The sequence below is a fragment of the Patiria miniata genome, unplaced genomic scaffold, assembly GCF_015706575.1.
Source record: "Patiria miniata isolate m_02_andy unplaced genomic scaffold, ASM1570657v1 HiC_scaffold_4, whole genome shotgun sequence".
NCBI classification, from domain to species: domain Eukaryota; kingdom Metazoa; phylum Echinodermata; class Asteroidea; order Valvatida; family Asterinidae; genus Patiria; species Patiria miniata.
Window position 1 is genome coordinate 10,980,545 of NW_024037071.1, and position 11,755 is coordinate 10,992,299.

Consider the following 11,755-nt stretch of genomic DNA (forward strand, 5'->3'; position numbering starts at 1 on the left):
AACAGCATCCAAATTGACCAATCAACAGTTTGATCCACCTTTCTGATCGAAATGACGTCACAATTTTGTAAAGGCGACGTTAATTGGCTGTTGCACGAGTCGCATAAATTTGCAGACTTATGGCAGACTTATGGCTATGGCAGACGTTGGACCGGAGACAGAGAGGGCTTTGTTGGACAACAGGTGATATCAGACTCGGGGGAGTTCCAGGAAAAAGAGTACTCTTGTACGCCCGTGAAAATGATGGGGAAAATTAATGGCCCTGAGGCTTATACGTCTTCATCCAATAACCGGAGAAAAACATATTACAGCGAAATCAATAATCAACAAATTGAAACTAATAAGGCGAAAAAGGCAGCATCCACAAAATATGCTTTAAACATCTCGAAAGTTATTTCGTCCTAACGCACCTTTTGTTTTAAACACATGAACGTTTAAAAAAGAAAATGGGTTATCTTGAAATTCCGTACATTAATGGGTGTAATATCTCTGAGTAACATATAAAAAATGTACTTTTCAGGCGGTTATCATCACAGATTTACATAATATTGGATGGCTTTGAGGGGAACAAGTTGTTATATCGTGTGCTAACGTTAAGCGCCCCTCGGGTTTTTAACACGGCTTATCCCACACCACAGCAGTCAACAATTATGAAATATTGCACGAGCTATAGCAATATTACACTTGACTTCGACTCTAGAGTGCAATATACTTTTGTACCCCCCACCGAAAGCCACCCGTTATTATTTGGATTATTATTTATATCAGGCTGACTTGATCCACAAGAAATAGATTTTAGGACATTGTCTTTATTTCTCCAATTTTGTAGAATATTCTTAGCTTACAGAGAAAAAAATCGTGAAACTCGAAAAATGCATTTAGACTGGTTCCCGGTCTCTCCGTCGTCCTTCGGACTTCTAATGTAGGGACAGGTAGAGGGTAATGACCCTTGAATTCAATGGGAGGTTTTCTTCTAATGTATTCAAATTCTATGCAGGACTAGCTTAGGTCTGATTCCTGCCCATGAACACAAAAGCACAACCATAATATTAGCGCGGAACCAGCCTATTGCAAAATGGCAACAAGGTTTACCTGAACACGTTTTGTGGTGATAAGCTTCGGTTTTCACTGAATTTGAAACTGTCTCTGGCAACTCTCAATAAAGAGAGGCGCACTACTTTTCAGCATGGCGATTTTGCCTACAGGGTTCGGTATAAAAAGTATTTTTGTTTATAGCCATGCGTTCAAGTGTCACCCATGCACAAAGCTGTGCACATCGTTTGAAAGTATAAACAAATCATGCTGCGCACGCGTAGACAGAGGTGATCCAATCAAAAACTGTTTAATGGAAGCTACTGGTCCCCATATTTTGTCGTTGGCGTGGACTAGTCTAGACTGCATTGTGGCTGTTGAAAACAGAGCGCGTATAGCCGTAAATCCTACTGCCCGTTTTCCGCTTGTGACGATGCCGCGCGCAACGCTCCGTTGACTGGTTGATTGTGCTGGAACCAGCGACATTTGTGAAAATGCCAGGATGAGGACAAATATCAAGAATAATTTCCTCCTCATCCGAGTACTTTTCAGACATAATATTGTAGTCATCCAGGTACTTTTTACGAAAACGAACAATCCGCTGATTCATTGTTACCACTGGACGGACGCCTGATATAAATAATAATATACGATATTGTTCAGAGAGTAATATTTCGTTATATATAAATTGCTTGGAAACGTTAGACAATCATCAAATTATTGTTTGAAATCTCCGAATTTTAGGGTTCGACGGATACGGCTCTAAATCCTTTAAAAAACTATGAATAGGCCTACATGTACAGGGTGACCCACAAAATGCAACGCCGCAACATTTTTTTTTCTCCAAAAATGTGATCCATGAATGTTTATTTTTTGGAAGTAGGATTAAAGCTTGGAGGTTTTTCATTCTTATACTTTACAAAAATCATGGAAACTGCACATTGGCTTGCTGAGAAAATGCCATTTATGTGAAAAAAAGTGATTTTCATCCTTTCCAATAGTGGTTCAAACAGCTTTTGTTTGTGCAAGTTCTTTATTTTTACATTATTCATGATGCTGAAAAGGTCTAAAATAGGACTAAACACGGATAAGATACCTGTTTAGGTGGAAAATAAAAGGTATTTCCATCAAATTCATTTCACTCTTGTCATATTATGTGCCGTGTGGTTTGTAAGGATTACGACACAAACGCATGTGGATCCCTTAACTGTGGTAATGCCATTGGAATGGACCAAAAAGGAGTTGTGTTACATAATTGGTATTTTCTCAGCGGCCCAACGTGCTGTTTTCATTTGGGGGGGGGGGGGGTCACCCTGTATTACACTTTTACCATTACACTATTGTACATCATTATTATCATGATTGAACTGAAATCAAAGAGAGATAAGATAAAATACAAACGTTCTACTTATGCTTGCAAAGAAAACTGTAATGGCTTATGTACTGCTTTTAGCATATTCTGTGATTCAAAACACTCACAGGTGAGCAATTCCATGAAAAAAGTATGAATGGATGTCCCCCCAAAAAATATGGAATCTTAAAACTACATAACCACCTCAAGTGTGGTATCAAATTGAAGGGGACGACAAATCCTTTACTTGAGTTATGTGTTAGTAACATCGAATGTTAAGCCGTATCTTGATGTCCAAGAAACGTTTTTATTTGCTAACATTATGGATTGTGGCCAATCATATATTTTTATAGCAGAGAGAAAGGTTAATATTGTATTTAATTGTATTGTATTTAAATTAATTTAGATGATACTTACGTTTGTTAAAGTTATAAGCTACTATGTCGCTACGTGCCAAATAAGAATGAGGCTGTTTAATCACGTAAAACTAATCTTAATCAGGAAAAACCAAGGTTTAACATATAATATTCTACAAAATAGAACAAGTATATGAGGTGTTGTAAATATCCTCTGTAAGTAGCCCGTCACGCAAGACAAATGGAATCAATCGTGATATCTCAGAAAATATCAGTTATATCATATATCTAACTGCAGGCATTTGCTGAATCAGTTATTGAAAGCAAGTGATATCAAGTCAAAGTGCTTATTTAATTTGTTAATTTTTATTTTTTTATTTTTTAGAATTGTCACGCACGTCACGATGGAATAGCCGAGGTGCTTTTTATTCACAAGCTTTATAGTTAAAAGTACTTCTTTTTCTTCAAACCTGAATGCAAGAACAATACAAGGACCATCTTTATCAGTTTCTCAATTGTCAGTATCTTCATGATTGCTGACAATTTGATCAGATGTTTGTAAGTAACATAACAGCATCAGTCAAAAGGGCACTGCTAAGTTGACGTGTTCTCATACCCATGGCACACGTGGAAACGTTTTACACATTTGTGCCAATCTTTTTTAACCAGACGACTTTTAAAGCTACATTAATCCATGTGTATTGGAAAGTAAATACTGGAACTTATTTAAAAAAAAAACACACACAAGTGTTTTGAACTACTGCATGTGTCTTTGAAGTAGACATCAATCAATTTTATAAATTCGGTCAATAGGCGTGTAATACTATAATATACTCGAAGGAAATTATTATGAAAACATAATTCAATTCGCTATGCATATCATCTTGTTTATAATATCACTTAAATTGTGCTGGTAATGTGGTTTCACAAAATAGGTTTTCTTCCTATTTTAGATGTGCTCTTCATTTTTCCCCTTTCCAAAATGCAGCAAAACATGTCTGTAAAAGGTTTTATATTTCAGCGCTTTCGACAGCACTTATTACATTTTTATAAACCTAATATAATGTATCTTTTTAAAGTTTGCATGCAAGAACATAAGGAGGATTATTTTTAATCCTTATTCATTATTGTTCGGTTTGTCAACTGTATCTTTGTGATTGACAATTCCATTAGATTTATGAGCACCAGCATCAGTCAAAAAGGCACGTCATGTATTATGTTTACAAGTGTAATTATTATAGCACGTGAAAAGATGTTCGGACATCTTGTGACAACATTCGTTAATCTAATGATTTTAAACGTTACATAAACCCTAACAGTCCTGAATTATTAAATTTAAATATGATGTTTCACACACCCTAGGTGGTTAGGATTAATCTGTGTGTATTGAAAAAGTAAACTATAGTAAAGCTGTTACTTCGAAAGCTGAAGCGTAATTTCGAAAGAAAACAACAACACAAACTTAAAGTCTTTTCTACTTCACATGCCTTTGATCTACAGACAATCAATTTCAAAGATTTGTCATTTGCATGTAGTACAATAATATACTTACTTACAGAAATGGTTATTATAATTAAGCACTATTTCAATTTAGTAAGCGTATCATCTTCATAATATCCCTTAAACTGTACTGCCGAAGCGGTTTCACCAAAGGGGTACTATTTTTATATCAGGTTTGCCCTTCACGTTTTTTTTTCACCCTAAACAGGCTGCAAAACATCTCAGTAAATGTTTTCATTTTTTGGCGTTTTGCACAGCACTGATTACACTTTATTTATGAATAACTCCTTGGTGAAACTTCACCTAGTGTATTGCTTCAGATATGAATACAAGAACAACAGAAGGACCAATTTTAGTTCTTTATCATACACTATTGTTCAGCCATAATTGATTTACAATTCAATCAGATTTTTGAGCACTAGCATAAAGCAAACACCTATACAAGTTTCACGTGTTCTTACTATTTCAAATGTGGACACTTTGTGCACATTTTGTGTCCAGCTTTGCTTACCCACTCTTTTTAAATTTATATTTTTTATATATATATACATTTTTCTTCCACATTGTTTTTTGGTTCTTTTCATTCCATTTTACTCTAAATTTCATTATTTTCACACTTTTGAAAGTCTATTTTCCAGTCTATTTATACATATATATTTGTTTTTCCTTATCATATCCTGTCCATAGTTATCTTGTATGTCACTTATTTTTGGTAATAACCTTTTTTTTCCAATTCGAAATTCTCTCTTTATTATTCGAAGTCTTTCCCTTCAAAAGTTAGATGGCTTATTTTTTTAACCACATTGTGTTATGTTCGTTCCTTTTCATTTTCATCTTAGCTCCATTATTGCTCATCTCACTACTCTTTTAAAAGGTTTTTCTTTTTTCATTTTATATATTTAAATGCATATATACATATACTTTTTAAACTGTTTTTTATGCATGATGTTTAAAAACCATTTTAGTTATAATAGTTTGTCTTATGACGTCTTATATTGTCTTTTAATGTAAATCCAAAAACAATTCGGCCTTGCGTCGCTAACGGTCACCATATTATAATAAACTATTATTGAATTGAATTGAGGTATTTGATATATAGACATAAATCAATTCATGGCTTTGGCCTTCATGTGTGTAAACAATAACATACATTAAAGAAATGGATATCATAGAACCACTATTTGTACTGATCATTATCATCTTCATAATATCACTCATTTCAGACTGCCCTTACGTGCCTTTTATTTTTTATCTTCAAATGGACTGAAGGTTTTTCATCATACAATAGAATGAAAACATCTACCGTCTGAAACATTTATGACTGGCTTACTGGAATTTGATGAGGTATTCTGGATAGGATTTTGTATCGTGAAAAATAACATAGATGCCTGGCTTGCTTTCATCGTTCACCGCACTGTCATACTGCTGGTTGGAATTTGGTTTGTTAGGAGGAGTTTTCATTCCCTGAGAGCCTTTAGTGTAATCTCCGACCAGAACCTTTGCTAGGTACATGTACTGTACACCGTGTGCGTCAGGCTGTGCGTACTTTTGCTGTGCAGAGTAATCGGCTTCCACGGCAAAATAGGTTCCATTGCCAAAGTAGGTGGCTGATAAAAAAACAAGGGCAAATCAATTTATTTGAATCATACAAGTGCCGCCACAGTCATTAGAATACAACGCCCTTCTATTTTACCATCACCAAGTGACAACTGTTTATTTCCACATTGAGAGACTTCAAACTACATTAGAAGAATAATACGAAACGTCTGAGAGTTAAAATAAGACGCAAAAAAAAATGTGATGCAATCCAGCTAACTGAGTCGTTCTCCGGGAACTTTCATTTGGAGATTCAGGCCAGAATATGACCACTTCATCACATCACTTCATCACATCTCAAGGTGTTCATACTTCATAATTTTTAAGCTTAAGATCGCACCAGCATGCAGTTCTCACAGAAGTAATGCTGAGATTGAGCTCTTTTCAATTATGTAAAAAAAAATTCCCAGGGTCGACAAACAACTCATGACCAGTACAATAAATCTTGTGCTCTCGTATACGTGAAAAATCCCGCTCGTGTACACACACATTTTGTTCAATTATGCTCAATAGTTGGCAAACACCCAATGTTCGACAGTAATTTTACAATCTGAAAAGGTTAATCAAGGAAGTACTAAATGCATTCAAAAAGTCAAACAGATATAATCCTTAAATCATTAGAAGCAGTTAATTATCCAAAGATAGCAATCTAAAGGCAATCTTTCTTCCCATTCCATGCACAATAAAACATGTATTATTAAGTATGACCTTATAAAAGTGTCAATTGAACTTGATGTGAGGTTAGACAAGTGAAGCACCAGCAATTTGTCCAGAACCTCAACTTTTCTTAAATTTATTCATTCTAATACCTGTTATATTTTTTTTCTTTGATACCCATAGCAACCTAGAGAATTCCATATAAAAAGACAACATGTCAATGAAGTTCATGAGGAAGTATCAATTGGCCAAACCATCAAACATCAACAGATTTCTTGCCTAATTAGCTAAAATTAATGAATTATTTCATTTAAAATAAATGAATCATTTTATTCACATACATATATTCTTACCATTCTTTCCACAGAAGCTGCGATTGAACCCAAAGTTGTTGATGTTATCGCACGTATTCTCATCAGTACCATGGAACAACGACTCTTCGATGTCAGAACGACCAAGACGATCCACCATCGCTGCCTTACATGCTTGGTACTGCATCATCAAGCCTTTGTTCTGAATTCTGTGTATCTGTGATGGAAAACGAAAGTGTACACACATCGTGGGCAAAACAGCATTTCTTTTAACAGTATACTTAATCTTTGTGACATTAACATGTAAAAGGTCTCACATCTTCCGTCGTTCTTGTAATTGACCCTCCTTTTATACAATACGAACGAACGATTGAACGAACGAACGAATGAACGAACGAACGAACGAACGAACGAACGGACGGACGGACGGACGAAGGAAAGGACGGACGAACGAATGAACTATAGACGCAAAGTAACTTTAGCTGAGTAGTTTAGCAATAAGAAATTGTATATTTGCAGAGAAATTGTAAGAAAAAACAGATAGTGAATAAAATTGTTTATCCATCAAAAGGTTTGTCACGGTGAAAATCTACGGCAAATAACAAGTAATTGCTACCTCTTTAATTTGATGACGTCCCCCAGCTGCTTGAAATTTTCTCTCCACAGTCGTGTATTCTGGTGTGCCTGCAACAAGTGGTGCCACTTTTAGGTGGTTATCCTTCATAGGTATCCAGTTGCTCGGCACTTCAAATGAAGGGGCTGAGAACGGTATAAGATGCAGGAATCAAAACAATGAACCTGCTCGGTCTAGTGTGTACTTTCTTACATCACTCATGGGATAGAAAAGAGTAAGTCAAACCTAAGATGAATCAAAGACTTAGCTGACAAGTTGTGTGAGCCCCAAGGTCGACTCTTTATTTTAACTTAATGAACACAAAATAGTTTCGAAATTTAGATTTTTTTTTTTACCCTAATCAAAATAATTACAATAGTACAATATACACAAGTTTCCTTATACAAACCATTCTTCAGGTCAATTCGTTGGACATCAAGGATTGAAGAATCCGATTCCTCCCGCATGGTTTGGAAGTAGATTATCACATCTTCACCGTCAAGTTCAAGGCTTACCGAGGAAAAGTTGTTCTTGAAGGCCTCCTCAATGATAAAATTCACCTCAGGATCATATGCCATCATGCCATGTGGTGTGCTGTACTTCCATTGCACCTTTCAGGTTAGCCATTAGAAATACAGAAAACAATACAACAGTAAAACTGCTTCAATACAGAACACCGCACACGAGAGATGCCTGCTGGGCATAAAGTCATTTGAGGCCATTTGCTCAGCGCGTAGCTCACAAAATATCCCGTGTGCGGTAAAATTTTGCAGAGTTTTCTGCCTCGCGAAGCCATAAGGCAAATATGTATCCTACTTGATTTTTTCTTTCCTCTCACTAGGTGAAGATTAACTAGCCTAAGAAAAGCACATTATTCTTGTAATTCGGTCGTGCAATTTAAAAAAAAAAATGTGGACAAACGCCAGCAGGCTTTAGAAGCTTTGCACAAAAATATATTAAAATCACGCGTACAGAGTACGTCATCTCATTGGCTAGGTAATCTTTTTAGCTCAGCACGCAGCGCATGTTCACCGCACACGGTGAGTTTTTTGCCTCGCGAGGCGAAAGAAACAGAAACGTCTCGGAGGCGGAAAACTCAGCAAAATTCACGGCACACGGTCATATTTGGTGATCTACGTGCCGAGCAAACGGCCTTGAACATGGGCGTCGTGTGAACGTGTGGGGGGAGCAACCCCTGAAAAAGCCCCCCCCCCCCAAAAAAAAAAAAAACCCCCAAAAAACAAGGAGGGAAAAAAAGAGAAAACAGAGGTGCGAAGTATATTGCTGTAAATTTAAAGGGTTGGGAGAGGGGCAAATGTCCCTGCCCACCGTCGAAAAAAATCGTCACCGACACCACGAAGAAACACTCATGTACATACCGGTAAAAACTAGCAATCGGAGAAAACGGCATCTAAAGTTGAACGCCTTCTAAAACAACACGTTGCGTCAAAACGACAGAGTATTTTCAGTTGGGTTGTGGACACTTGATGAATTGAATTCATTAAATCTGCTATTTTTCACCCGTTTGTGTATTAAATAAACAAGAAATAAGAGAAAAAAAGATGAGTGTTAGTTCGTGAAACCGAAAAAGCTGACACGAAAAAAGTAACACTCTTCAATGTATACAGCACGAGGAAAGTGCAACTTCAGGTCAGCGCGCGCGCGCTCATACAACTTATTACAAGAAGAGTGTTACTTCGTGAAAGCGTTTTTGCTCAAATATGAGCAGAGTGTGCGCCATGCATTGCAATGGTAAGCTCTTGAAGCTTTGAAACTTCGTGTAATGGTAGGCCTTGATGAATAATGTTTAAAAATCAAAAAAACTGAAAATCGAAAAAATATGATTTAACGAGGTAGGCTGTATTACTTCGTGGTGTCGGTGACGAAATGTTAAATCGAGAATATGCTGGAAAAGTACAGGGAGATTGGAGGGGGGGGGGGGGGGGGTGGGCGGGAATGCGTGTTGCCCCCTCTAGAAACAAATCATGCCAACGCCCATTGCCTCGGACGACTTTTTGTTCAGCGCGTATAGCTTTCGTGTGCGGCGGGCTTAGATCGATGGACATATTTTGACTTTGACAAAAAGGTGACAATTCCTTGCATTTGAAGAGGTCAATGAACCCTTCCAAATGGTGAAATGATTCATCCTTTCCTATTCACATTTGATGTACATAGAAATTACACCCTAGTTTAGTGCCATTACATTTTTCATTTAATTATAATTCATTACCAAAGAGTAATATATTTTAAACCCATTGATATCAGTGTTTAAGTGAAAATTGTTTTAAACAATGCCTTAATCACAGCTTTAATTGTCTTGACTAACTTCTTTAGAAAGGGATTCCCTTTGTTGCATATCTTTCTGCATTCTGCTGAAAAGTTTATGAACCTTCAGGCAGGCATCTTTGACGTTGACGGTACAACCCTGAACCTGGAAAGATTTTGCATCTCCATTGCCACTGCACTGTATCTTCACCTATAGACAGTTTTAAAGACAATTATCACATTAAAAATGGCAGAAAATTGAGTTAATATTTGGTTTGAAGAAAAGAAATCTGGAACACCATACCATATCTTAAAAATTAAAGTCCCTCTTTTCTTACCTCTATTTTCAGGCACACTTTACAAACAGAATTAACCCAATCCTATGATGCTTTCGTGATAAGCTAGGCGACATAATGCGTACATGTAATCTTGGAAGATGGTACCAGCCCCCCCCCTCAACTATTTGATTTTACGATGGCCAAGTGTCCGGTGAAGAAAAACGTGTCGACATTTCATCACGGATGAAACAAGTGCCCCTTTTGGTGATACCCCCCCCCCCCCCCCCCCCCCAGTTTCAAAACCGTTCCGCCGCCGCTGGTGTAACAAGTCGGTGTGAACATGGACATGTGCAGGCAACTTGCTACGTACTGGATTAAGATGTTAATGTGCGAGCAAAAAATCTTGAATCAAGAAGAAAGAATGGAAGGAAGACATTCTAGATGTTCATGGCGACTGGATTGCCAAGGTAGGAGTGGATGCTTGCAAGAACTGGAGAGGCATATGTGGACAATATTGCAATGCAGAGACCAACGGAAGAGGATCGAGACTCCCGGAATTGGCCACTTAAACGATCTCGTGATGACGAACACATTTGACAATCATAGAGCATCCAGAAGTTGGACATGGCACAGCCCAAGCGGGGATCACCACCATCAGATCGACTTCATCGTGGTAAAGAGATGCTTACAGTCAATTGTGAGCATGGTCGACACACGAAGCTTCCCAGAAGCGGGCAAAGGAAGTGACCACGATCCAGTGTTGATTACCTTCCGACTTCAAAGACTTCCAAGCAATGATAGGTTGGACATTTGCACAACTCATTATCTCGGATGCTAATGCGGATGACACAGACAGGGATACGTTCATTGACCCCTTCAACACAGCAGTGACCGAGACAGCCAGTGAGATCCTTGGCAAACATCGCCCGGTCAAGAAACCCTTGGTCACAGCTGATATCACAGATCTGTCTGATAGAGGGAGAGAGCTGAAGAAAAAGAGGGTTGGATAGAACAGTGCAACGATATTTAGGAAAACCTACAACAAATAATACATGTAGTAAGAATGCAGATCATTACAGTTCAGATCTGGTGATACTCATGTTATGTCCTACAGACCTATTTCACTTTGTTCTGTTGTTGAAAAAAACACTAGAAAGAATCGTTTCGAAACACCTGGTTAACAACATGTACAGATGGGGAATAATCTCACCTAGGCAACATGATTTTTTTTGTACCAAAACGTTCTTGCGTTACGCAATTGACAACCCTGTATTCATGCCCTTGATGCTCTTAAACCACCTCGTTTTCTGTTATTCTTTTCAGACAGAACATAGGCGTAGACAGCGGGGGGTAAGGGAGGTATTCTCCCCCCAAAATATTTTGTAAAGACTGCCCTTTTCCATTCAAATGCCCTCTTTTTCTTACCAGCTCTTAACCCGCCCCCCAGTATTTGTAAAAAGTGCCTTTTTTCTGAACAAGTGCCCTTTTGAAAATTAAGTCGTGCCCTTTTTAATACCATCGGCCATTACAAGTGCCTTTATTTTAATTTCGTGCATATAATCGCCCTTAAAAGCACCATATATTGCCCGTTAGTGCGAAATTGTCGGTTTTGAACAGCCCCCTATTTGACATTTGATTTTACGGAGGCCAAGTGTCCGGAGAAAAAAAAGTGTCTACATTTGACCTTGCTACGCCACTGTAAAAGTCTTTTGATTGTGTGGGTCACCGAGTTCTCTCGCATAAATTACATAAGTGTTTGTGGATCGATGCTGAATTGGTTCAAGTCTTCATCTCAA

At 37.6% G+C, this 11,755-nt stretch overlaps 1 protein-coding gene across 1 annotated transcript; it reads right to left on the reverse strand.

Moving 5' to 3' along the window:
• Nucleotides 1–5,045: 5,045 nt before the first annotated feature.
• LOC119740107 (protein mono-ADP-ribosyltransferase PARP15-like) lies at nucleotides 5,046–7,994 on the reverse strand. The gene is made up of 3 exons (XM_038215308.1): nucleotides 7,932–7,994; nucleotides 6,846–7,020; nucleotides 5,046–5,846 (listed from the first exon to the last, which is right to left on the reverse strand). Exons 1-3 carry the CDS (start codon nucleotides 7,992–7,994, stop codon nucleotides 5,566–5,568), a joined length of 519 nt encoding a protein of 172 aa, XP_038071236.1. The 3' UTR covers nucleotides 5,046–5,565.
• Between the last annotated feature and the right edge of the window lie 3,761 nt (nucleotides 7,995–11,755).

What these genes read in the sequence shown, in the direction of transcription:
- LOC119740107 (XM_038215308.1), bottom strand. Translation starts at nt 7,994, where the DNA reads ATGGCATATGATCCTGAGGTGAATTTTATCATTGAGGAGGCCTTCAAG. An exon ending in TCAAGAACAACTTTTCCTCG is followed by an intron (nt 7,021 to 7,931) that starts GTAAGCCTTGAA and finishes TTTCCATCACAG; the next exon opens with ATACACAGAATTCAGAACAA. An exon ending in CAGCTTCTGTGGAAAGAATG is followed by an intron (nt 5,847 to 6,845) that starts GTAAGAATATAT and finishes TTTTTTTATCAG; the next exon opens with CCACCTACTTTGGCAATGGA.